The sequence below is a fragment of the Salarias fasciatus genome, chromosome 23, assembly GCF_902148845.1.
Source record: "Salarias fasciatus chromosome 23, fSalaFa1.1, whole genome shotgun sequence".
NCBI classification, from domain to species: domain Eukaryota; kingdom Metazoa; phylum Chordata; class Actinopteri; order Blenniiformes; family Blenniidae; genus Salarias; species Salarias fasciatus.
The window spans coordinates 23,931,040-23,958,889 of record NC_043766.1 but is presented as its reverse complement, the minus strand read 5'-3'; the positions used below and the strand labels follow the sequence as shown (position 1 = coordinate 23,958,889).

Here is a 27,850-nt window from a genome sequence, read left to right as displayed (position 1 = left end):
ACGTCATCACGTCACAGTGCGCTCCTGGATTTAAAAGTGGCATCGCCAGTTTTTCTGTGAGTAGCTCTGTTAGCAATTTACACACACCCTTTAAATTCCCGTGTTTGGGTATAGTTTACTTAACGTGTGTGGATAGTGCGTGGACTGTGTTGAAGGTAGACCTCATTCAGTGTCTTAGAGGCGGTAGATGTGAGCTTTCTGCCAGTCAAAACAGAGATGGTGTTGGGGAATTTAGAACTGCTAACGGCCGATATCTCAGATTAACACTACATACACCCACTTCAGCACTTGCAGTACCTCCATTACTTAGCGCTGATGTTTTTGTTTGTTTGTTTTTTTTTCCTGCTGTTAAGATTATGTCGGCAGGGAGAGATTCTGCGTCACACCTAAAATTGCAGAGGGAGCTGCACATCACCTGAGCTGGCCCGCTGCTTTATCAAACACCCTACACATCTAGTCACTTTAACCTGTGCTGCAGCTGACAAGCATCACCTAAGCATGCAGGTGCAGTGGCGGCCTGCTGTAATCTAATATCTGTAAGTGTCAGAGATCTTACCTCAGCTGTTGGCTCACGGAGCGACCTTAAAACACTTCTAAAGTTACTGTATCACTGTCCCCCCGTTGGTTTTTCGGTGTAACGTCGTTGTTGGGGCGTCCGAGGATCAGGAATTAATGCTGATGAATGATGCATCTGACAGTTTGACTCGGTGCTTCTGCTTCCAGGTGGATTCAGACATGAACTGGGACAATGAGCTGAGCTCCATCCTGTCAGTAGCAGATGGCAGCGTTGCAAAAATGAGGGTGAGTCGATTGTAGTGGGACTATCTTTTAAGTTGACACTTAGTTCTATTATTCAAAAGCCTTTGCTCACACATATATAAGTGGATATATGTCGTTTTTCAAAGTCAAATGCTGTGGTAGACTTGCTTTTCTGAGTTATTTCTACACTCAATATATTGAGACATTTTCCAAAAGTTTGCACTGTATTTTTTATCATTCAACAACAGTAACCCCGAGTCATATAAAGCTGGACGAATAGATTACTTATAAAATTCAAATATTTACTTTATGTGTAATTAATGTGAAATATATCAAGCTGTCACTGTTTGGAATTAATTATAGGGAAATTAACTTTTGAAATGTATTCTGACGAGGGCTGTCACTTTAGTGCATTAATTAGATTAATTAATTACACCGCAAATCAGTGCACTAAAAAAATCAATCTAAAATTATTTATAGCACACTTGAGTGGTAGTTCAGTGTGAAAGGAATTGTCTTATTTAGAGGCATGTTCTACTTGTAGTATTCATTCTGAATTGCTGTGTTGAGTTAGCTTTAATGTTCATTTTTAATTCAGTTTGCTTCAGTGGCTATTTTAGACTCAGCCTTATTTTTTCAGAATTTTTTTAAATCTATATTTGTACTGCATTTTTGAATAGTGCACCAGGCCGAATTGATTTGCTGGGATGTGCTCAAACTTTTTCTTCTTTTGAATTTCTTTAATGAAACACACTGACAGTGTTATTTGAGTTGCCTGATTGGGCTCAGAATTTATTTTGGATGAGACGTCCTGACTTAGCTTTCACTCATCATCAATAAAAATGTGGATTTCAGATCTTCTCTTCTCGGTGTTTTCATTTGATGAGTCACGCACTACAATTCTGTAACGTCCCTGAATTTGAATTCTTCACTTGGGGACCTAAAGCAGATATGAGATTAAAATGCAATTAATTAGAATAATTAGTTACAAATCCTGTAATTAATTAGATTAATTTTTTTGGATAGACTGACAGCACAAATTCTGACATTCTGAGATACAGCTGTAAATAAAGTTTTGTTGGCTTTTTAGTATAACACTGAACCTATTCAATATCAGATGTTTGTAAGTTGTTCCCATATGCTATTATTGCAGCATTCTGTAGATGGCAGTGTTGATTTATTGGCTGGACTTAGATAATACTGTATAGCTATCTGGAGTCAACAGATTTCTTGAGATTCTCAAAAAGTTCCTATTGTTGTCAACAGAAAAGGCTGACCCCACCAGGAAAATTCCCCAAAGGAGGAGAAGGTGGGTGAGCCCTTTTAGATTTCTGGGTAAACCTAAAACAGGAAACTACTGTTATTTTTGTATATACCTTCCTCCTCACTTTAAGATTTCACAGTTTAGTAAATCTTACTTTAGAATCTTCAATAAGATTTGATCAAATTTTCCTTTCCTGTCCACATTTTTCTTCAGATTTGTTTGCTGCAAGAGAAAAGCTTTACAATACAAATCTGGACCCTCCTGCTCTTCCACCCCGAGCCCCTCTTCTCCGACAGCCTTCCCCATCGCCAAGTCCTGGCGTGCAGTGGGCAGACTTAGCCTCTATCCAGTCACAACTTCAGATCCAGAACCAGGTGTGATTTTCAATAGTTGGACGTGCAGAATTAATCAACAGTGTGTTTACGCAATCTCTAATTAATTTATTTTCACACTGTCTCTTTAAGGCGATTGAGTCTCTCACTCAAAGACTCCATGACTTGGAAAGGGAAAAACAGTCTCACCAGTGTCACATTCAAATGCTACAAGGTAATCAATCGGTACTTCTGCACCTAAGATTGCCCACTGTCCCTTGGAAAAATGGAATTGTATGAAGAAACAAAAGTACCCGTATATGTTCCATATTGAGCTGAAAAGGGAGGCCCTTTGTCCTGTACCTCGACAATCAAAAAGTCTGAAATGTCAATGGAATTAATGAATAATAGTGTGCTTTATATGAAAACCTTGGGTAAACCTATTCCAAAGCCTGTTCTGCTCTGTGATCAATGAGCTGACAGCACACTCACATGTATGACAATACAGAATCACGCTTATCTCATTGGTCGAGGTACGGTTGCTTGCAAACAAGATGCCGGAAGACAACGGCCGAGCATTAGGCAGCATGGGTGACAGTGACTAGGAGAGTATAACTTTGACAAGCAGCACTCCTCAAGGGAAACAAAGAAGGTTGCAAAAATACAGGAAGGAGTGGGATGAGAACAGCACTTGGGATGGAAAAAGGGCATGATAACACAGGAGTTTACAGCCTTCTTAAACACTGCCATCAGTTATGTCCAGAAGTAGTTTGACTTGTCAGAGGAAAACTGACTCTTTCACCTGCAGCCCTTCTCTCTAGCATCCATTAAAATCTCCTTTTATGACATGGAGAAGATCACTTCGCCTAGTTGACAGGTAAGAATGAAACAGTTGTCAACGTAGTGATAAATCATGTATTATTATTGATGATTGGAAACAAATACAATCGATAGGTAATATATACAAATAAATACATAATCATAAACTTACTTTATAGTATACACATATGCAAACTTTTATATGTTAAACAACGTTAACTACAGGTAGTTAAAATACTATACAAAATTATAAATATATACATTTTTTTCTTCTTCTATGAATAACCTATGTGTCTGTGCGAATGCAAACAGCCATCTGGAGCACCTTACTACAGCTCTTCAGGAGAAGGAAAAAGTTGTAGTCAAAGGCAACAGAATAGAGATGGGTGCAAGTTTGTCAGGCAGCTGACCTCCAACATCCAGGCAGCTGTATATCCTTCAGCATCCCGTCTTCCTCATCTTGGGGGGAGGGTTTTTTTTTTTTTTTCATGAAGAATAAGTGGACTGATGTGCCGAACAAAGGCCCTGCTGAGTTCATTAGAAATGAGCTCACTGTCAGTCTAAATCAGGGGTGGGGAACCCTGGTCCTGGAGGGCTGCAAACCTGCATGTTTTCCATGTCTCCCTGCTTCAACACAGCTGATTGCAATGAGGCTCGTTATCTGGCTTTCTGCTAGACTTGGCCATGAATCTTGATTCGATTCAGGTGTGTTGAAGCAGGGAGACATGGAAAACATGCAGGTTTGCGGCCCTCCAGGACCAGGGTTCCCCACCCCTGGTCTAAATTGTGAAATGTTTTGCTCAGAGTTTACTCTATAGCACTGAAAGACAAAAGTCCTTACTGCAGCAAGAGCTCAAGAGATACAAATGGAAAAAAGAGGTTGTCTGCACATAATATCATGTTGAGCTCTTGAGTTCAATCTTATTTACTACAGACACAAATATTAAAAAACAGTTTTTCCCCACAGACTGTTTCCAGTTTTTATTGAACTAAATGTGCGTTATTACAAGGATTTTCTGATTTCTATAGTTTTATACAATTTTAAGTTAAGATATTTTTATTTTTATTCTATTTTGATTTAAACCAAACAGGGTTCTGTTAATGATATATATTTTTATTCTAGTTTAATTCAAGCCAGACGGAGTTCTGTTAAATTTGTTTTTATTCAATGAAGTTAAGCAAGACAAGTATATTTTCAAGAGAGATATTGTTAATTTTGTTATTTTACAATAAAAAAAATTGACTACATTTGCTTTCAGTGTATTCACATTATTAAACTATGCTTCGACTCCTAGTGAATTTAAGTAGTCAATTCTTCTTCTCACACTCAAAAGCAGGACAAAAAAAAAATCAGGTGATTCTATTGGCTAGCCCTTTGAGTTGAGATGTCCCTTGTTTATTTTTCAGAGTTGTCAACCCTATCAGCACCACAGTCAGCTTATCTCACTGAATCACTTTATCATCTGCTAAACATAGGGATGTGACGTCGGACGTCGTTGAATTGGTTTAATTATTTAATAATTAATTTAATAAGCAAAAAATGAGTGTCTGAACATTCATTCATTCATTCATTTTCTGCCGCTGGTCCCTTTCGGGGTCGCAGGTGGCTGGAGCCGATCCCAGCTGCTATGGGCGAAGGCGGGGGTATGCCCTGGACAGGTCGCCAGTCTGTCGCAGGGTGGACATATATATATACACAGACATACAACCATGCACTCACACATTCATACCTAGGGGCAATTCTTAGAGTGACCAATTAACCTGACGTGCATGTTTTTGGACCGTGGGAGGAAGCCGGAGTACCCGGAGGGAACCCACGCACACACGGGGAGAACATGCAAACTCCACACAGAAAGGCCCTGAGTCCCGGCCGGTATTGAACCCTGGACCTTCTTGCTGTGAGACACAAGCGCTAACCACTGCACCACCGTGTGGCCGTGAGTGTCTGAACAAAGTGTCACAATAGTGAAACTGCATAATGCTTGAGTTAATTTAAGAATGGATCAGGTTTTCTTTTTCTGTTATGCATGAATGTCAGGTATTGGCTCGGAGGAGACACTAGAGGGCGCTTGTATCACCCACTTTCCAGGTGAAGCAATAGGCCTGGTCTGATTAGGAGGATCAGTCAGTGGCAGGTGTGGGTGATTGCATCTCCCAGAATGACGACGTGCTGCTGGAAAGAGAAGCCAAACTGTGTGTACTTCAGCATATATCCGTCTGTCTGGCTTGTCTCTTTTATGGTTCGGAAGTCGGAACTCTTCCCCCGTCCTGGTGACACCTGAGACTCCATCTTCATCTCAGAGTTCAGGAGAAGCACGTGAGGCTGGAATTTCGGGCCAGTGAAGGAGTGTTCGACTTCAGGAAAACAAAGGCCAAATACCTGAAAAGCAGAGTGACCCCAACAGCCGAGAATACAGCCGTCCAGACAGACTCCATCCTCCGCAAAGAGACGAACAGCAGAGTGCGGAAGCGGTGCGTCCCTCTAACAGGAAAGATCCGAAGGGAAGAGCAGCTGTGTTTGGCGGCTCCGGCCCGTCTTCCTCACCGCAGTAGCAGCATCTCCAGCCCAATCTGCCCAGCAGAGACCATTAAGGACTGTCCGCAGGCACCTCAGCTAATCATGAAGCCACCAAATCAAACGTGAACGCATGCCAACAGTTTGCTGGGATGAGATCAGTGTCCTCGTCGACGGGCAGGCGGATCGAGCCGCTGTTTCAGTCCTACAAGTCAAAGATGGGCAGCTTCACAGTGAGACCGTCATGAGTCCTGTCAAACAGCAGTTCTTTACCGATCGGTGATGATAATGAGCTAGGCAGAAAATTCTATCCAGAAAGACAATGTGGGCCACACGATGGTGCAGCGCTTAACCAGGGTCGTGGTTAAAACCAGGCCGGGGTCTTTTTGTATGGCGTTCGCTCTCCTGTGTGCGTGAGATTCCTCTCCAACTTACTCCTACAGCCTAAAACATGCACAGTGGGTCCCTGCATGAGCAAGACCTTCAGCCCCCACTTCAACAATAATAATAATAATAATAATAATAAAGTTCTCTCCTGCTAAAATGAAGGATGAAGTGGGAACAGGAGTATGGAGGATGGAGCTCATCAGTCAGCCCAGCCACATGGACATGGATTCTCTTCAAGAAAAAAAAGACAGACTTTGATGTGGAGTTGGTAAAATACAGCTCTAAGCAGGAGGATGACTTTGCAATAAATCAAATGGAAGAAACCTCACCTGATTTAGTGCCTTTGCCATGCAGACCCCTCTTCTGCAGGGAGTCGGATACTTCTGAGTTTGTTGTTCAGTCCTGACCCCATTAGTTCCCTCTGCCAATCAAAGTGCCTCACATCAACCCAGCCGACACACGTCCAGTATTGGCAACCGAGCTTCACAGCTGAAACCAATGCCCAGAAAACGTCTCAGAAACAGGTCCAAGATAAAGAATCTTGATGTTAGGAAATGTTTATCAGATGGGAAATGCTCATTAAACACGGAGGTCACTGAACAGCAACTTTCAACATGTATCTGTAATCCGAGCACATGTGGCGAGGCGAAACGGGGTGTTACTCCCAAACTGACGACTGAATGGGGTCATAAATCTCATGCCAGCATTTGCCATTAGGTGTCTCTAAAGGTACCCACACACTCAAGCAAAGAGTTTGGCTCTTTTCTCCAGCTGCATTTCCACAAGCGATCACCCCTACCAGCCATCGATGCCCCGGTGAGGCCGGGTCCTCTTTTGCTCTACCTAGGAAGTTGGTGAGAAACACACCCATGCTCAACTTGCTACTGCTATCTCATGTATCCTCCAAACGAATAACTGAGATGATTCTCAACCGAGAAAAATGCACAACAGAGAAAAACCTGATCCATTCTAAAATTAACCCAATGAGAATTATAATGTAGTTTCACCAATGTGACACTTTGTTCAGACATATGTATCATGTTTTTTTGGCTTACATTTGAGTGTCCAATAAATCGCTATATAAAACCAATGCATTATTATTATTATTATTATTATTATTATTATGACATATTTAGCCACAGGTAGTCTTCATTCCTCCATCCAACCATCCATTCATTAATTCTCTGAAGAAGTAAACAAGCACAAATTATCAAATATGACCACTTGCAGGCTTAAGAATCTTCACACAACATAACTAACAATGAAAATTATTTTGTTATTTTTGCATTAAATACTTTTCAGTCCACTTCCATTATGCGCTGAGACTGACAAACAGCATTTGACTCCTTGTGGTGACTGGAAGCAATAGTGCATGCAGAAAAATATGCTGTAAACTTTATGAATCTGAAGATGTAATTGCAAAAAAATCCTTCATTTATTATCTCTTATTTTTGTTTGTTAGTATTGATTTATTATATTGTTATGTTCCGGCATAGACTGCTTCGGGCTTCATTTGCAAGTGCTATAGCAAACATTGGAACATGTCTGTTAAATTAGAGAATCGTGTTTCATTGCTGTTGCTCTAACTTCCATTGAGTTTTTAATAATGCTCACCTGTGTTTTTTCCCCCATATTTTTTACTGTCTTCCCCTCTGTTGTCTGAAAAAACGCTCATGACCTGAAGACTCATTCATAATTAAAGAGCTTAATAAATTATTCTGATTTGTCCACGGGGTTTTCACAGAGGACATTACCCACTGCTCATAGTAATCTGTAACTGGTCTCTTCTAGGTGAGGTTCACAGACTGCATGGGGAGCTGAGGGACCAGGAAAGAGAGAGGGAGGAATCGAGGAGGGGACAAAGTCCAGGGGCGCAGAGGAGGATGGAGGAGTGGAGGAGAGAGGTTGGACGTGAGCTGAGCAGTCTGCGGGGACACATCAGCAGAGCCACGTCTCTGGGCAACCTGGAGGAGAGGTGGGCTGGGCTGGGGTTCGCAGCACCTGCAGACTGCACTGATGGCCGTCCCAAGATTTGTCGAACAGCGTTTACATCTGGCACAGAACAGAAAAAGCGCTTGCAGTTGTAAAGCTGTGTGGCTGTCAGTTACAGTTTGGGGAATATCCCCCGACAGCTGTTGGAACTTTTTTATTTATTTTTTTTTTTGTTGTTGTTGTCTTTTGTCACAGTCTCAGCTCGAAGCTACACAAAGAGGAGCTGGAGCACCTGCGGAGAGAGTTGGACCAACTGAAAACACGACTGAGTGAGTCACGTACGCTCACACACATCATGCCCGCGCATTGATTCAGCGGGACCGCACATGTCCCGGCCCACCATTGGCCTCCGAGAGGAAGACAAGCACAATCTTGTTCACGGTGTCGGCCCTTTCTCTTCCTTCTGACAGGGAGGCAGGAGGAGAACGGGCTGCTCCAGCAGGCAGAGGCCAGGGAGACAAGGAGACAGTATGAACGCAGCTGCAAAGTACAGCACACACTCTTTCACGCTGGTGGCGTTTGCTTGTGGTTTGTTTTCATTCAGGTCCTTTACATTCCCTTTGTGTTTGAGTTTTTTTTTTTCTTTTTCTTTTTTGCCCAGACACTGGAGGAGCTGACAGACAGCTACAGAACTCACCGCGCTGATCTGACTCAGACGCTCTCTCAGTTCTCTCACACGCAGCACGAGGTCTGCCAAATCAGGTACTGATGTTGGCATGTATAAGAGCTTTCAGAAGAGGACATTGTTGCCTATTTTAATGTATTCTGTTGATCAACTTTTTCAACCGTAAATAAGCTTTATAAAGAAAAAAAAACAGTTTTGTTGAAAAAGTCACAGTTTAAATTTTCTTTATCTATGTAAGCAGAATGAGGAAGAAAATAGCCACAGGAAAAATAAGTACACCACTAAATTATAGAGCCATGAAGTCAATAACGTTTTGAAGTAGAAGTTTCATTTCATTGCAGGCCCCATCAAAATGTCAGGTGTTTCACCACAACCGACATTTTGGATGTAGATCATATGTTTGTGTTGTGGTTAGCACGCTCACTTCACTCACATCCTCTCTTTGTGTCGGAGCTTGGTCCACTTTCTGTGCAAAGTTTGCATATTCTTTCTGCATGTTCATTCCCTTTTTCCGTGCTCCGGTTTTCCTACTACAGTGTAAGACCTGCCTTACATTACATTACAGGCATTACAATGCCTTCAACATTAATCAGTGACTCTAAATTACCTGAACTCTTGAATTTGTGTCTCTCTCTGTGGCGGACCGGCCACCTGTCCAGGGTCTATCCTGTCTTCATATTGAATCATCTGGGATTCGAGCCCTCTGAAAAACTTGTCTAGACAACACAATTTAGCACTCAGATCTTCAGTTTTTCACCCACTGACACCTCAACTTTGAAGACAAAATGCTCACTTGCTTTCTGCTCACGAGCAAGTACTATGCTCAAGAGATCACCAGTCTTGTCCACTTCACCTGTCTGTAGTCATCATGTTATGGCTAGTCTTTGTATATATCCAAAAGCACACACTTTTTTTCATATAGCGGATGCTTGTTTTCTTCTGGAGTTTTCCATCCTTCAGTTGGTTGCATAAGTAGTGTTTGATGTCTCACAACAGTGCGACTGTGTCAGAGCTGAAGGATGAGGTGAGGAGATTCGCTCTTCACGATGGTGAACCTACGTCTCTGCTGTCAGCGCACGTGCCTGGTATTAGTATCTATCTACCCCTCTGGCTCGGCCTTACACACATATCCCACATGTTACCCCGATAATTGTGCTTTTATGTTAATTTTAGGGGCTTCGCCATCTCCACTCCCTCGTGGCCAGAGCAGATTAGTCAGAGTTGAAGAGGGCGAGTCCGACTCAGAAGACTTCAGCCCGACTCCGAGCCTGGCCGAGGTCAGCTCAGATGACCTGTCATGGCTGGACGACAAAGACCCTGGTAGGAATTTATTTTCCTTCTTGCTGGGAAACGTGCTGAACAGGTTATGTAAATGCTGGATGTTTACTGAGCAGATTCTGCAAGCAGGGATTGTTCAAGACGTTGGTTTCTCTCATCCTCACTGACAAATCCTCTGCAGTCTTGCCAAAAGAAAAGGCTGCCTTCAAACTCCCTGTCCTAGTTAAAAGAGTCAATGACAGGACTTAGCACGACCTGTTGAATATGGTCGTAGGTGCCGTTAGCCCCCACAATATGCTTCAGCTCTCAGCTTGGCTGAGAATGAGCTACACATTATTCCTCAGGTGTGTTTCCAGGCTGATTCGGCTGTTATTACTGATTAAACTGAAAAACTGTTGTGACATTATGACAATGGTTTCCCACTGCGCTTGGACATTCAGAGTTCTGCGTCATCAATGCCACGTGTCGTCATATGATTCTCACGAGCCACCTGCCTTCCGACATCTCCAGCAACACAAACACGTCCTGACAATCGGATCACGCGATTCGACTAACGGAAAACGGCGCACATTGGCCAGATGGGCACAATCAGATGACGGTTGCAGCAGGAATGGGACGTGTAGTTCTGCTGATCCTCCCCCACACATCTGGCTCGCCCTCCACTCTGATTCATCCGGTGCATACACATTGGTGATGAAAGCCCTCCGTTCTCATTAATATACGGTTAGTTAAGAGAAGAATTGATCATTTGTTTTGCAGTTAGTAGCATGAAGAAAAGATTGATGCCATGCAGGCCTGTTAACCAACTAACCAACCATCTATTCAAGCAAGAAATACAACACAAAAAAAAACCATTAGAACAACTTATCACGTCACAGTCCTTTGTCCATTTGCATTAAACTTGAGAGTTCAACAGTAAAGTCATTCACATTGACAACATTTTCAAAATTTTTCCTCCATACGTCAACACAAAAGATTTTAAATGAAACAGTCAATATGTATTTAATGCACAATAATAAGATGTTTATATTTAAATCAGGCAAATGGAGCTGAAATTACAATACATACATGTTGTAAATGGACAAACGACAGTCATCATGAGCTAGATAGTCAGTTTTGATATTCTGTTGCGTGTCCCTTACAGTTGTTGATATATCATCACATAGTGCCTTCACATGCTGGAGATCAAACATATTACACAGAGATGTTCCCCAAAGTAATCTGACGTGCATGGCCCATGATGCCTTACAAATTCTGAGGCAGCAGTTTACTCATGGTCTATTTATGCAACTACGTTTCAGCGGAGTTAAACTCGGTATGAACCTCCATTTGGTTGCAGCTCTCCCTTTTTGTACTTGCTGCATCTTTTCTGCATTGTTGGGTCGGACTCCCCCTTGTGTGTGAGAGAGAGAGAGTAATAGGAGAGAAAATTATAATATGAACTAATGATAAAGAACATTACTCTTCCTTGCACCTTCATAATCCATTTAGTTGCATCAAGTATTTAGAGGAATGTGAGCAGATGATATTAAAGACTACAGTGTCCATCCTACAGCGCTTGTCTGCAGTCATGTTTTTAACATTAATACAACACTTTCATGAACTCTTAACCTTTTGTTTGTTATTTGTAGGATAAATAAAGAGGAAATAACACATTTTGTCATGGAACAGCCCAGCAGCCATTTATCCAGTCGCTTGTCTCCTTTGAAAAATTGCAGAGCACACATAAGGCAAATGTATGATTTCCTTCTTGGTTCAAAATCAAATTAAAGCTGACTTTCTGCATTTAAAGCACATATTGATTGTTTAATTTCAAATACGTTGTGGGGATATACTGAGTCAACATGTGAACAATGAAGAAAAAAAGCACAAAAACAAAGAACCTGAGGGGTTTTGGACCAAGTTTGTTTAATTAAGGAAGTTTCACAAGCACTTTGAGACTGCTCCCCCAGATGTTACTGATCTTGGCTAATCATCTTCGGACTCAAGTCCTAAAGATTAAGAAAAAAGGAAAACAATTAAGTGTTTAAAAAGTGTTTAATATATTGATATAAACTATAAGTTTGGAACGTAGTCGTATAGTAAGTATTTGTGTTAGCAGGTTTTTCAATTGTAAGTTGTTCTTACATCTACCGACAGAATACTTAAGCTCTCATTTCCTCCCCTGCAGTCTGTGTGAAATCCGTTTTTTCTTGGTGTGTGTGTGTGTGTGCGCATGCACGCTCATGCGCTGCTCACCCCTGAGATTTACTGTAACAGAAGGTTGATGTTTCCGGAAGAGATTACAGTCTCTGCTCCAAATGTTTTCCCAGAGTGGTTTGGGCCCATGAAGCCTGGATAATTTGGCAACAGCATCCACACACAAACACAAACATGCGCACGTACAAGTTCACAGTTGTTCTGGGAAACCATTTGAATGTGTTCCAAGCTAATCCCAAGTGGTGCCACAGCAGAGAGGCTCTCAGTCAGTCACATGCTCCTTCTGCGCTCCTCAGGTCTGCCGGCTCGTCGGCACAGCCCACAGACACGACTGAGCGTTCAGTCCAGACGGAGCGACTTTGCCAGGCCCGACCTGGACCACGACGACGACGACCACGACGACGATGACGATGAAGGTGATGATGGCGACGACCTTCTTGATGACGACCTGAACCCTGACTTGGCATCTGACCTCAGCCTTGATGACCTCTGACCTTCCTTATAATGACTTTCTTGATGGAAGTGAAGACCTGGAAAGCGTCTAAGAGCAACAAGGGGATTCCTGCTCCTCCAGTGCACGGTTAACGTGTATTAATCGTTTGAAATTACAGTGATTTTATCAGCACAATTCAAACATGCAGCACTAATAATAGAAATAGGACTGCACAAACATCCATATGGCTCATTCTGTTAGTGGTCCCAGGAGGAGGAGGAAGGAAAACAAAGAATGGAAAACAGACTCGGCATGGTAACGGAAGCACATCTACAAGTAATCAAATCATCCTACTTAGTGTTATTACTGTTGCTTAACCCACCTGCTTTGTCTCTCCAGTTGTGGGAGAAACTCTTAAAATCCACTTTTAGATATTGTACTCAATCCTAACACGTTTAAGTGAGGGCAAATCACAACGATCCACATTTTTTCCTTTTTTTTTTTTTTTTTTTTTTTTTATTAAATTAGTTACTGGTCTGGCCTATTCGCTTACAAATGAGCAAATCCTGAGTCATTGATGCCTTTTGTTCACAAGCTGTTTCATCAAAGCATCGTTATGCCCTCAGTCTTGTTACTGATATAGACTCCAGTTTGAATAATAAGCTCTAACTGTCTCCACATGTACCAACTGATAGGAACAAACTGAGCAGTCAGGCAGCTGTTTAAAGATTCCTTTGTGAGAGCTTCTCATTCAGAAAGGAACTTGTTTCATGATGGTTGGAATTTGTGCCAGCAAATAAGGCTTTTCTTTGTCCATTGCTTTATTTCGCAGCGTAAACCACACAAAGAATATAATGTTTTAATTGTTGCCGCACCCTGGGCTCGTACGCTGTGCACTGCTGACAATAAATTACGGGCCCTGAAAGAGTTCAGGACAGGAGTCCTGTGATTGGCCGGTGAAACCGCAAGGTTTGGCTTCAGGCGAGACGAAATTAAAAATAGTTATGTTTAGGTTTGTTATGATTACAGATTGTTGGGGTGACTGAAATGTTAGATGTGGTTTAGGCTTTGGGAGGACTTTCATCTTGAGCTGTAGCTTCAGCGGGATCCATAAAGAGACACTACTGATCACTTTGGTTTTCAGAGAAGAGTGCTGGCTTCCAAACAAAAAGCCTGCTGTTATACTCAAATGTCTTAGGTAGTTATTTTCAATTAATCCTTTATTTCTGCAAATAAAAGTCCCGTGATTCTGTGCCGCTTCACGTTAAACCTTCAGGGCTTCAGATCAGGCCATCACGGCTGGCTTTGGGTCGGGAGCGGCTCTACATTCTTCAGTATCATGGATAATGGATATTTAATGGGCTCTTCCTCATCCAGTAATGTGCACTCCTCAGTCCAACAGCAATCTGATGAGCAATGGAGTTTTTCTCCCTACTAATGCAGTTGAAGTGAAGTAGAGGAACAATGGAAAAAAAACATTAACCTCGCATAGGCGCCAGGACACCTCCACCTCCTCCACTGTGATCCCCACGTACTCTCCGCCCGGTGAGGACGGTGACGAGGTCCCTTTACGCTGCGGTGTGTGACAGAAGACACGCTGGGCTGAGCCGCGTGTCACGCTGTTAAACATTTCAGCTCCCAGACAGAATTCCCCCTCAATCAAAGCTGCCAGACCGCCGTGCGGAGCGTCGTCACCTGACGGACGGGTTGGATGCCCAGCAGGGTGCACACACGTGAAGACTTGGGTGGTAAACGTCCCGCCGCACTATATGTAACATCTGACAGTTGTATTAGTGGTTCATCAGGAGAAGACAAAGACCCTGAAGACAACTAAAAACAAATCCTGTGTCCACAAACCTCTCTAACAGTGTCCTTGCATAAATGGTAATATAGTGGTTGCAGAAACATTCAATGAAGAAAAAGGCTCATCTCTCTGTTACTGTGGCCACATAATGACTGATGAATCAGACCCTTCTACTGCCATTTTATGGTGTTTGCCAAGTATTGTTCATTGGTGAAGCAGTAAACAGAGTTGACTCAGTCGCTGAAGATCTGTAAAAGAAATGTTTTGTGTTTTGTCTCAACAATAAAAAGTCTGTGAAAAGTAAAGTGTTGTGTTGTGGTTGTGCTTTTGTTGTCGCTAAGCCGGAGAGATGTTTACGACCGAAGTCTAAGAGGGGAATGAAATGAAATGGAGAGAATGGTTTCAAAATACTTTTAATCAAAAATCACCAACGGTCCATAAATCACATCTGGCAGGAAGGCCTCGGTCCTTTAACACTTGAAGAAAATTACAGAACACAGAGCTTCTATTTATCAACACTGAAGTTTTAAGATCATGGACGAGTCGATACATGGTTTGCAAGGGCAGCAGGTGTCAGTCTGTGCAAAACCTTTAGCAGGTTAGACTGCTTACAAATGCTTACTGCAAACAAATATTGTTTTTTCTAAAATACACAGCATCCATGCCAATGAAGACCAAACGTGTCCCCATGCCTCACCACATCACCGAGTGATGTTTCTGTTGGGTTTTCGTCATAGAAGCTCAGCCATTAACCCCAAATTCAAATTCGATGTCCACCAGCCAGTGTACACAGAAGCATCCTCGAAAATAGAATTATGGAAGAGATTTCTTCCAGCAAACCAGATAAATGTCAATTTCATCTTTTTACACATAGATTTAAACATTTCAAAACTTTTTTGCTTTTTTTGTTTATAATCTTAATTTATATGTCCATCCATCTCTGTCTTTGTGGTAGCGCTAAACCCAGCTAGCCATGGTTGAAGGCAGAATTGACTGTGAACAGGTCAGCATGTCCGCCACAGGACAAACACGGAGAGACGGAGAGACAGACCGCCAAATGCCAATTTTTTTGGACTGAGATAGGAACCCCATTCATCAGAATAAAAAAAAAAAAAAAAAAAAAAGAATGAAAAGCAAAACACACAAGCACACAGGTAGAACATGCTAACTGAACAATGACAGTTCTCCTAACCCTGGGCTCCAACCAGGGAGAATGTCATGAATGGTAAAAGTGATAATATTTTTTTAACTGGATGTAGTAATCACACTTATGATTTAAAAAAAAAAAGCTAACTACAAATAATGGACAAAAAAATCAGTTCCTATGATGCTGTGACAGCTTGAGATGCACCTGTAAACACTAAGGTGAAAAGAGAATGTTAATCAGTCCTGTAACTGTCCCACTTCCGCTTCCATTCTCCAACTCACTTTAAGTTTACCGCAACACTGGCGTACAGTGAACATCAGAGAACACTTGGCAACTTGCTGACTGAAGGTAATAAGGCTGAGGTTTCACATTCATCCACGTCACATTTTTAATTCATCTGCGACTTTTGAATTCTAAAGAAGCAACTGAAACAAAGACTTTCAAAGAGATTGGGATTTATTGTTTTGTTTTTGCATGAATCATCAGTAGCATTTACAAGGCGGAGAACAATGCTAGCACTGTGTGGAAAGGCCACTGGCCAACTTCAGTCTGCAACTGTCACTGTCTGAAGGAGCGCCTCATGGTGAACATGCTTGAGGCTAATCTTCAAGCACGGGGCAAGTTGGAGCAGCTACTTGCCCCCCTTGCCTTTAAATGGGAATGACTGCTGAATTTGGAGGTGTGTTTGGACTGTAGCTGCAGCATACAGAGAGAGCTGTGCCTGTAGTCTGCAAGGTACCCTCTTCTAGACATAAGATCCCAAGAAAGAAACACAAAAATATGGCCCACAGCGAGTATCAGCCCTACCAGCAGCAGGACTTAGAACACAGAAAAACTTCAAATAGTCCCTCATTACCTGGCATGCACCATGAACACACACACTCACACTCTCTCTCTCACACACACACACACACACACACACACACACACACACACACACACACACACACACACACACACACACACACACACACACACACACACACACACACACATACACATACACACACACACACACACCCCGCTATGCTGCCTATGTACACACACTGACCGTGACTTTTCTCATGAACAAAAATACATTTCTGTTTGTCACCACTTCTGAAAACATAAAGTGCAACCTTATTAACACGATATTCAAGCTGTTTTTGTATTTTTCGTGTCTCTGTCCTCTCAATCTGATTGCTCTCAAACAGTCCATGAGGGTGGTTTGAGTCCTGTGAGCCATCCTACAACTTACACTCGCCATTTTCAGCTATAAGGAAATGAAAACATTTTAAACAACCCAACAACCCCAACAACATTGAGTTGAACAATATCAACTGTTCGGCACTGAACACAGGCAAAAGCTCAAATTATAATAATTACAAACACCAAAACAGACTTTATCCACACGGAGCGATCCTGGGCGTTGTCTTCACTGTCCATTGCAGTTCACACCATGTCAGTCTTTACAAGTCAACAATCTGGATAAATGAACAGAATCCAGAACTGTGCATATTCCTACCAAGGTTCTTCCTGTTTGGTGTGGGGAGGAGAGGCCACTTTCAACAACAGCTGCCTGAGTCTGAGTCATAGACGAAAAGGAGTTCTTGTGCCCCACGAGTGTTGTGGTGCCTCCATCAGTAGCTGTACATGGACAAGGGTGTGTCCTCCATCATATCGTCCTACACAGGAAAACAGAAGTGACGTAAATAGTTACCTCATGGCTGCTACCCGCCATTACTGCTGCGCGTCAGATACTGTGACCTGTCCAAGACCTTTCCAGCACTATTTAAAATATAACTGGGGTTCTTTATGTAGTGCATACAGATTGTTTCCATAAGATCAGACTATTTCAAACTAGATATAGGACTCTTTTGAATATCCATTTTCATCAAACCGCCCCTCAAGTTTTTCAAACCTGCCGAGACTCTATGAACTTCACCTGCATTATTCGACAGACACATGAACATCTCCCTCTCTAAAAGTTCATCCACATTTCAGAGACGTAAGATGTGAAATGTGAAAATATACTGTAAGTACACCTCTTGAAAATTGTTTCCTACACATCTAAAACCTGTGACGCTCATTAGATATCAAATGCAGGTGGAACTGATGCAATCACTTTCTGATTATAGATAAAGCATTTTAACACCGCATGGTGCATGTGACCTTTTATCCATATACAGAAAAAAGACCCTCTGATTATTTTCTGGGGTTAATTCGGGCCTTAACAGTTCTTTTGATGGTTCAGCTTAGAAAAAATAGGGATCACTGTCTTTTTTTTTTTTTTGCTTTGTTTTTTTTCACGATTTCAAATTAATTACAGATCATTTCTAAATTCCCTCTCTGGTCTAAACACTTTCACAACCTTTCCTGAACAGCTCTTCATATTATGGCATTATGGCACCACGCATCTTAATAACATCTAACAAACAATGAATGATGCATGTTTTAAAAAAAAATATTTTTCAAATTTTCATCTAATCTGGCACATCTAATTTCTTGAATTTTGCACGCTTCTCACATCTGGACCTCTTGTTTTCTCTCTTGCTGTAGACTGATCAAAATGTGCCATGAGTAAATTCTTCTTTTCTTTTTTTACAAGACAACTTCAAATTTCAGTATGTGTAACGATTTACAAATGTGCTTAAAGCAGTTTCTGAATTTTTCTATATGTCACAATTGATCTAGGAGTCTTGCTGATGAAAATCCTGTTAGTTAGGTTTCAGGTGAAGATCTGTGAAATTGCATTTAGTTTATTTCCCTGAGCTTCATCAGGAAGGAAAATTAAAATTCTGTTAAATCTTTGTTTTGAGTTTATAAACACTATCTTTGATATTATCTCATGTTTGTTTCTAGCTGTGCCTGGTTTTGACTGTATGTCTTTAATCTGTCTGTATCCGACAGGCTGGGATTTTTCACAGCGACCGCACTCTGCGTGTGTTTCGCTCACTCACCATAGGTAGGTCCTGCAGCCGGCGAAACTCTGGCCTGTTGTCTCTGCGGCGCAGTTTGAGGAAGAGGAGGAGTGTGATGATGACAGCGGTGATGATGAAGGCTGTCACCAGGCCGGCCAGGAGCGGATCTAATGTGGGAGAGTCGTGGACCATCGTGGCTGCAACAGAAACACAAAAGACACATGAGCAGGACGCATTCTTCTATCAATAGTCTGCAACTTAAATAAACAAGCTGACCATGCCGAATGCTGGAGAACTGCAATTTGGCTTAGCGTGGTGCAGACTGCAACAACACAGCCACTTCACTGGTTCTTTTAAAGCTGCAACTGGAGCTAAATATAGCAGCAAGCTGAGTGTTTATCATGGAGCTCGGGACAGAAATGTCAAACAGGACAGTGATGTTAAACTTGCCTGTGTGGAACTTAAGGTCACCATTGAACAGAGAAACTGATTTAAAAGGATTGTTAGACCTGAATCGAAGGGTAAATACACACTTTATCGAGTGTCTTAGTTTTCTCTGAGTTCATTGTTTACTCTGGGCTGGTATGACTCTGCTTTTTGCAGCAGTCGCTTGCATCTGTGTTTTGTGCTCTACAACTCTATATATGGATGTTGCTATTTGGGACCGTTAGATAGACTTAGCAGTTGTTTTTCTAATATCCTCTGGTAGAAAGTAACAACAACCACAGAGCAGTGAATGCTGCCTGGTCCTTTGGCTAATGGAAAGAGGCAAAGTGCCAGGCACTTAATAAAACCACACAGACTGAGACAAGAAGAGAGACTTGAACATTTTAGCTGTAGTCATGCAGCCTGCTCGAAAGAGGAAAGTTTACCAGGATTTTTTTTTTTTTTGGTTTTTTTTGCGTGTGCAGCCTAGTTCAACTATTTTCAATAGACAAACAGAAATGGTTAAACTCTGTGTGGACAGTTTAGATAGAAAAAAGAGAAACTGTAGGTGTATAAATTATGTTGCAGACAGACAGACGGGGGCAAAGAGACTGAAAAGAAGACACGCAGAATTCCCGAGTCCCATGACTGCCCTTTCTCTATTTTTCTCTCGTTCTCTCAAACAAACCCATGATTGTGCAGTGCCTGGTGGTGACATTGCTTGTGGAAGATGTAAACACTAAGATGCATGCTCTGTGTGTGTGAGTGTGTGCGCCTGCGTGCGTGTCTGTTTGCAGAAGCAATGACTGACTTGTGCTGGAAAAACAAAGCACAGCATCGCCTTTGTTCTCAGTCCAGTTCACTTCTTCCTCTGTCAGAACCCAGGCAGCCACAAATTAATGAAGCAGCACAGGTGGAAGATATGATGCACTTACGGTCGTTCCCCACATTCAGCTGCGACAGGCTGTCGGTGTGAGTTTTGGCCTGAGCAGACGGACCGTTTGGCAGCGTGGCGGCGGAGGTGGAGGACTTCACCGGGGCTTTGGTGGTGGTCTCACGGTGGCTTTCCGACGACAAAGTGTGCGCTGATGATGGGGAATTGTGAGTCTGGGGAGAGGAAGTGGCGCTTGATGTTGACGTCGACAGAGTAATGGAAGCGGCAGCGGTGCGCTCGGGCTGTGCGGACTGGCTCACTGCGACGAGGCTCGAGGAGGTGGTTTTGGGTGGACTGAGCTGGTCTGATGTGGAATCAGGAAGCACAGATGCAGCCTTATGTGATGTGCTGGAGTCTGGCGACTGTGTGGCTGTTACATCTACCGAGAAAGACTGAGCTATGTGTGTGGGGCTGATAGTAATGGCGGAGTCGGGGGTGTGAGAAGTAGAGGGGAGGTCCACAGATGTAGCAGGAGGCTCTGATTGCAGCTGTGTTGTTGAGTTTATGTTCTTTTCTGTAACGACAGAGAAAGACACCGTTTCCAAAAGGAGAAAGAGACATGATCAAGATTTACTACAATCATCAAACATTTTACATGTCGAGTTTAGCTTGGACCCGGACAGAGAAACAGTCATGCAGAATGTGTGTTTTTGCAGGATTCCAGCGCAAGATATGATGTACTGGATGGCACCAAGGGTCAAACTACACTCACTTAAAGGAGAGAACATAAACAAGAAGCAAAACATACAGGAAGTTAACCATGTCAAAGAAAAATGTGAGGAATCAAATCTAAATAAAAAATAAACCTACTTTTCTGTGCAGTGAAATCTTGTGTGTGTGTGTGTGTGTGTGTGTGTGTGTGTGTGTGTGTGTGTGTGTGTGTGTGTGTGTGTGTGTGTGTGTGTGTGTGTGTGTGAGCGCGCGCGCGTGTGTGTGAGCGTGCATGTGTGTGTGTGAGACAGAGAGAGAAAAGGAGTGAAAGCTTGTGTGCCTCAGGGGGAGTTTTTCACTCTTACCTTTCACACTCCCTTGTCAAAAGTCACACAGCATTTAATCACTTCTCTCCTCTCGTCAACACCATCTGAATCACTTCTAAGCTCACTTTCCTCACAGAATATTTTATCACCTTGCACTTTCTTTCTACATTAACCCTTTTCCCCCGTGCTCCTCTTTAAAGCTTCGTGCCTGTCTGTGCTGTTTTTGTGGCTTGGTTGTTAACCCTGTCGCTAGTTTTGTGGCCCACTTCTTGAAAACTGTGATAAGTGGTTGTTTAAAAATAGCTCCTAAATTCAGAGTAACCTGCTGTTGAGCTTCCTCCGAGGTTATTTTCAAGTGTCAAAACTTCTCTGGTGAATCTCAAACAGACGGAAGCAGTAATTGCAACATCAGGTCTAAACCTTCCGTCTGGTCTGATATTTTCTCAGTCAACACGGGTAAGAACAGGAAGTGTCTCTGTTGTCTTTACCTGAAGTGGATGTCACAACGGTAACTTCCTGGCTTGTGGCTGTGCTGTTGCTCAAACTGCTGGTGTCTTGCAGACTTGTGTTTGGATCAGAGTCGCTCAGTCCATGACTGGTGGGACGCAGAGTGGGGCCAGGTTCAGAGTATGCAGCTTTAGTTACTGGACCTGCCCCAGTAACAGGGACGCCACTTGAAGTCGTCGGAGCAGCAGCAGCGTGGTCTTCACCTGTCAACATAAGAACAACGCAAATTATGCACTTTTTCAAATGTCTTCAGAGTCATTAACGATTTCTTTATTCATTATATCAATCAAACAAGGGAAAACGGGCAGTGCGAAGACCAAAACTATCTGAATAAGTTACAGCTAACAAGCAGTAACGGCTCTGTCCCAGCAGGAATGATTAACATATAACAACTACACACACATACTAATATTTGTTGACATCAACATTTCTTTATTGGTCCACTTAATTTGTCTTTCTGTACACATGCAGAAGAGTGACAATACTGTGTTGGCCAAAGAGCGGCTACACTGAAACAAAATAATTGTCAGGGCTTTCCTGATTTATAGTTAAACTGCTTTGATCCAATCAGGGACATATGAGGTTTTAGCTCCATGTCTCGAAGCACTGGTATCACTAGAATGGACAAAAGGTCAGAGGACTAACTGATTCACATTTTACACAGTCTTAGCATCTTTTGTTCAAAGCCTTGTGGTTGAGGGACAAAAAAAAATAATTCCGTTTTGCTTTAATGCCTTCCAAATGCTGTTTTCCCCCGCGAAACGTTTCTTGCCAGTCCAGGATTCAAACCTGGACCTTCACCTCACGAGTTCACTTCCCTAATCTAAAAGCCATCACAGCCACCAATACAACCCAAAGATTAAAAAAAACATATCAAAGTCCAACTTACATGTATTTTACCATTTTCTTTATTATTTCAAGTCCAGCTGGACTCATCCACTGTCCTTGTCAGATCTTTGTCCTGACACACAGAATCAGTACAACTACAAAATAAAATTGTTCCTCGGTGTAATTTACAATATTTCAACTGCATGCTCGACACAGATGCTGCTGTCTTAAGTAATATTGTTACGATGAACTCCTTCAAGCTCCTCTTTTAATCTCTTGTCCTGCCGTCCTGATGTCTTTAGCACTTCTTTACAAGGCGCCCTGTCTGTCCCTACCTGCTTCTCCTTTGATAAAGACCAGAGCACCCAATGTAATGTAAGGTCATTACCGCTTAGTAACACAATGCCCTGATGCCTTCCATTACCATCACAATCACTCACACAGCTCATCAGCACACACCATGAAAGAGAGAGAAAGAGAGGCAGACTTTAAATCAGACTCTCACGGACAGACACACATGTAAAATCTCAACAAAACATTCAGAATTCATGTTAAAGGATCTTGATTTCAAGACTCCATCATGACTCAAAGGACCGGAAGTCATATTTTCTCTAACCAGAACACTTGTGTGCTGATTATTGGAGCTTGCAGCGAGCAGGCTCCTCCGTTATGCAATCAGCTCCCAGCTCCAATTAGGGAGGCTAACAGATTTATTTTTAAGATTGGGCTTAAAACTCATCTATTTCATAAAATTTCATGGTAAGACCGACTCAGGTCACTTTATAGACAAGCAGTTATGGGTTTACGTTTCAGGAGGACCTTGTATTTTATTTTTGCACTTTGCGATCTGCTTCTGTACTCCCAATACATTCATCTGTTACCATTACACTGCATTAAAAATCTGTCTCTCTCGTCATGTCTCTCTCCCTGTACCTTCCTGCAGGATTTCTGACAGTGTGACTGGATGTTTGTAATCTGTGCCTCCTGCTCACATCAACTCTGCACCAAGTGGATTAGCTTGCCATCTGACTTGAACTGGTTTGTTTGCCTGGAGCTCTCTCAGGGTCCTTCTCTCTCCTATTATTTCCTAACTCCCGGTCGCTACGTCAGAAAGTCTTCATTTGAGCGTGATTCTAGAAAAGCCTCTTCCTCTCGACTTTTGGATTGCTGGATTTTCTTTTTAGAAGAGCCATGTGTTTGATATGTTGTAGTTGCCACTACATAAATAAAACTGAATCCAACTGATTTGAACTGAATAAACACTGGCCTTGTGTCTTGTTCTCAGCTCTATTAGAATGGCCAGGGTCAAGATTCTGGACAGATTTCTGTTTTCTTACGTGTGTTTCTGCATGTGCAGAGTGTGTGCAGGGTGCATTCATAAAGAGAGTCACTGTTTTCACCACTACGCACTCCTCTTTCCAGATATTACAGGCTCTTACTCACAATCTTCCAGGCCGGCGCAGTGTGTACCTGGGGAAAACAGATTCTGCTCACTTTTTGACCCCTCCAGCGACAGGAACAACTGACCGTTTCTCACTGAGCAAACGTCCACTGCCTCAGCATTCAGTGCTGGACATGTCCTGGTGATACAGTCTGTGTGTCTGAGACTCCTCTCAACCACTGTTTTCACAGCATGTGGTTCTGTTGATATCTGGCTCACAACCTCGGATCATTTACAACTGATTTTCCTGTTAAGTGAAGCTGGAAAGCATGAAAAAAGCATTTCTATCTCACAAAAGCTCGTCTTTCTTCTTCAGTGGGAAAGTTTGGCTTCTTATTATTTCATCAAAAGAAGGGAAATATGATTTAGAGTGACTGAATTATCTCCGGATATTTTTCTTTATTTTAGATACCTATATGTCACTTCAAAAAAAAAATCAATGAAATATTTTGTTTTTGTTTTGAGGCCATATTTTCATTAAAAAAAATGTGAGATTGACACAAATTAACATGTACATGATAATCTGATTTTTTTTCATGTACCAGTCCATGTTCACATCAGTGTTCAAGACAAGAAGTTTATTCCATGGCACTTCAAAAAAAAAAAAAAAAAGACTTTTAAGTTATAGTTTAAAGAGTTCACTGCATTACGCATATGCTCTTAAAAGAGGTATTTCTAATTTGGCAGCAAAAAACTACAATACACAACACTGTGCGTATATTAGGCCTATTATTGCAGGGTTTTTTGAAGTTGTGTCATTTATTTTCACAGTGGCTTTGCAGCAAAACTTCATAAAAAAAGAATTATGCTGCTGGATACAAATTTGTAATGCTGAGAACAAAAGATATAACAAGAACCATATAACATGGTCCCTGTTCAGAAAGTTCAGAGGGAGAAGACGATAATAAACTGCCATTACTCCACTTCCTCCCTCCACTCAGCTTATTGCATGATGTCTGGACACAATAAAAACTGAACCTGTCACCACTGCACTGCTTTAAACCTCCTCATAAAGTCTGCATACTGTACTGCAGAGGAAAGCCAATTAGCATGGCCCAGTAAAGTGACAGTGCTGCTGCACATAATTAAAGGTGTCATTTATCACAATGTACTTCCCCGCTCATTTACAGCCAATGAATGTTCTCCAGAGAAGCTGTGCTGTTTCCTATTCATTTGACTTTCAGCTTAAGAAGCTGAGAGGATACTTCAGCCCAATAAAATCTTTTCAAATGTCAATAGTCTCATTTTCCTTTTATGTGGGAGGTGCTGATGGACAAAGAAAGGGAGAAAGTGGGAGGAGGTGAGAAAGCGTTTGTATCAGGTAGGAGAGAAAGCAGAAGGTGGGTAAAGAGTGAAACACAGGATATGTGAGAGGTGTGTAAATGTGATGCAGGCAGAAAGAGGAAGGAGAGGGGGGTGTGATGCTAAAGATACAGTGTGGGTTGTTTAAAGAATAAGCAGAGGCTTGAGCTGAAAGGGGGAATTCCAATAAAGTTGGACAGTACCAAAGTTAAGCTTGGTGTTGTTCAAGGGTCAGTGTCAGATTATGGGGTTCATGATGAGTTCATCTCTTCAGAAAAGAAAACCAGCACTGAGCTGTTGCTGTCCCTCCCCATGCTGTCAGCTGACAGGTGTGTGGAGTTAAACATTCCTGAATGATGTACTGTCATTATTGTTTGAGTGATTAAAGGTTGTCTTGGTGCCTTTATAATTTAAATGTCAATTTCACACTGCTCCCCTTTCAGAGAGCTTGAAACATATTCCCCTAACAAGATCTGCCACATTTAAACCAAAGCTTTTTCACGTGCTCCAACCCCGTTAAATAAACAGATAAATCAAAACAATGAATGATATGAGAAAGAGAACAGTCCCTTTTTTTGTTAAATGTCAATATGAATCAATAATGAATGGTGGCAGTCACAGTGGTAAACAGCCCAAAGGTCAGAACAGCCATCACCAATAGACAAACTTTCCCCGCTTACTGTGATCGGCGGATCCGGAGTTGACGAGCAGAAGCGCACAAAGAGCAGCCCACAGTTTGGTCTCCATCATCTGTCTTCTGGCTGCCGACTGACGCGACATTACACACACACGTCCCTTCACTCCGGCCTCGTCTCGTTCCTCTTCTCGCAAGACGTCTATGGGTGTTTCTTCCGCTCTCTCGTCTAGTCCGTTTCCAGACTTTCTATGAAGTAAGTGACAACTCCCGGACCGCTGCTGCTGCTGCTGCTGCTGCTGCGCACTCCTCTGCCCACTGCTGCGCACAGGCGCTGTACGCGTGGCTGACCGTGGTACTCTCTCTCTCTCTCTCTCTCTCTCTCTCTCTCTCTCTCTCTCTCTCTCTCTCTCTCTCTCTCTCTCTCTCCCTCTCTCCCTCTCTCCCTCGCCCTCCCTCGGTGCCACGTGTTGCCTGCTGCCCGTTCAAATAGTCTGGGAGTCTGACTCCGCGCCTTGACGCGGGTCCTTTAGGAAGGCTGACATCTACAGGGCGCAGACAGACACACACACACACACACACACACACACACACACACACACACACACACACACACACACACACACACACACAGTTTCACAACATCACATTACCACCGAATAGGAATTACCCTCCACGTTCTCTGTTTAACTCATAAAGTTTTGATAAACATTATTTACAGGCTTCTTGACATATTACGCACCACAGCAGATGCTGACACATGGAAAGGGTGTTTTTTTTTTACCCAACGGTCATAAAATTAATTGTGTGTGTGTGTGTGTGTGTGTGTGTGTGTGTGTGTGTGTGTGTGTGTGTGTGTGTGTGTGTGTGTGTGTGTGTGTGTGTTGTTGTTGTTGTTTGCACTGTGACTATATTGGTCCACGTGGTGTAAAACTGTCGGGATTGTTCTGAGCTTGACCACCCGTGTAAGGACAATTCTGTTTTATCATTTTTATTGACCTTTAATCTTTTTTTAAATAGTGGAATCTTATTGAATTTTCCCTAAAGGTAGACCAAGAACATAACAGTCCTACATTTTGGAGGATTTCAGTTTCATGGCATTTTTATAATGGATTGAGTGGAGGCAAGCGACCACGGACAAGTGGTTTGTATCAAAGACTTGTTGCTCTATAGAGTCGGTTTTACAAATGTTGAAAAGTGGATTTTGTTTGTTTGTTATTGTGTTCATCAGAGATTTATAAGGTAATGAGTCCCTTTAGGTGTTTCACTGTTCACCTCTGGCACCAGTCTGGTATTCAGGCTTGACTGGCTCTTTTTTAAACGACGACGTCTTCATTTGACCACACGAGGGCGCTGTTGACCCAGACCTAATTCTACAAGATGTCAGTGTAATTTTCAGTCCCACAGGTTCTTAAATGCAAATAAGCTGTAGTCTAAAAGTCTTCTTTTCTTCTTTTTATGTTGTACAGTAATACAAAAGGTCAAACAGTAGGTGCAAATTGTTTCCTGAGTCATGAAGAAAAACTGCGTGAAGCCTTTCAATTAATTTGCAAAGAAACTAATTATTTACACAAAAATAGTTACCCAATTGCATTATATTCATGGCATCAAATTGCATTAGCCTGTTCGTTTGATATCCTGGACTAGTATAGCAGGACTGACTCATATAAAGACTGCAGAAAGTCTGTGCTCTGAGAAGCTTTTTGCCAACATTATCTTAAGAGAATCAATATGACAGACAGGCTTTAAGGTCTTTTAGTAGATTAGCCATTCAAAGCACAAAGTTGTGCGTTTATTGAATTAATGAGTGCAACAACACACAAGAAAACCCCATGTGAGCCACATTTTGTGGACATTAGTTTTGAGGACAATTGTCTGTTTCACCCTAAGTTTCTACTTTTTAAATTGTATTATTAATGAAATAACACCAGTTTTTCCCTAAATGTTGGTCAAAAAAATTCAGTCATTGTAGACTTTCGCCATGTACTCCTTATAAAAAAAATCAAATAGTTGGAGTTGTTGTTATTTATTGTAAGATTGTTGGGCAGTTATTTGATTGGTTCAAATCAAATATGGCTGCATGTGGTCTTTGCACCAAAATGGGTTTGACACCCCTGATATAACCAGGGACCACATTACTGACATTTGATTAATTCTTCCCGCTTTAAATGAATTCAAAACGCTAAATTCAAACCGATGAACATTTTTGTTAAAGCTAGGTTACATGGAAAATTGGGTGTTCTTTTTAAATTCTGATTATCCAAGAGAGGGCTGCAGTTAAATAAAGGCTTGTTTTGGCTTGAAGCCAATCTTGAAGGTGAAAAGAAGAATATTAAGCATTTACAGCAGCTCATGCTTGTTCTGTCCT

The 27,850-nt window shown here is 42.1% G+C and overlaps 2 protein-coding genes across 2 annotated transcripts; one reads left to right on the top strand and one right to left on the bottom strand.

Moving 5' to 3' along the window:
* Position 1: 1 nt before the first annotated feature.
* On the top strand, positions 2-14,668 carry LOC115382268 (general vesicular transport factor p115). The gene is made up of 12 exons (XM_030083968.1): positions 2-56; positions 724-801; positions 2,026-2,068; positions 2,237-2,397; positions 2,488-2,569; positions 7,847-8,030; positions 8,243-8,316; positions 8,458-8,534; positions 8,649-8,749; positions 9,669-9,757; positions 9,846-9,992; positions 12,446-14,668. The coding sequence occupies exons 2-12, from the start codon at positions 736-738 to the stop codon at positions 12,640-12,642; spliced, it is 1,221 nt and encodes a 406-aa protein (XP_029939828.1). The 5' UTR covers positions 2-56; positions 724-735; the 3' UTR covers positions 12,643-14,668.
* A 114-nt stretch (positions 14,669-14,782) lies between these two features.
* LOC115381995 (putative protein TPRXL) lies at positions 14,783-25,874 on the bottom strand. Its single transcript, XM_030083638.1, has 5 exons — positions 25,529-25,874; positions 21,259-21,480; positions 19,795-20,307; positions 18,473-18,630; positions 14,783-17,197 (listed from the first exon to the last, which is right to left on the bottom strand). Exons 1-5 carry the CDS (start codon positions 25,626-25,628, stop codon positions 17,153-17,155), a joined length of 1,038 nt encoding a protein of 345 aa, XP_029939498.1. The 5' UTR covers positions 25,629-25,874; the 3' UTR covers positions 14,783-17,152.
* Between the last annotated feature and the right edge of the window lie 1,976 nt (positions 25,875-27,850).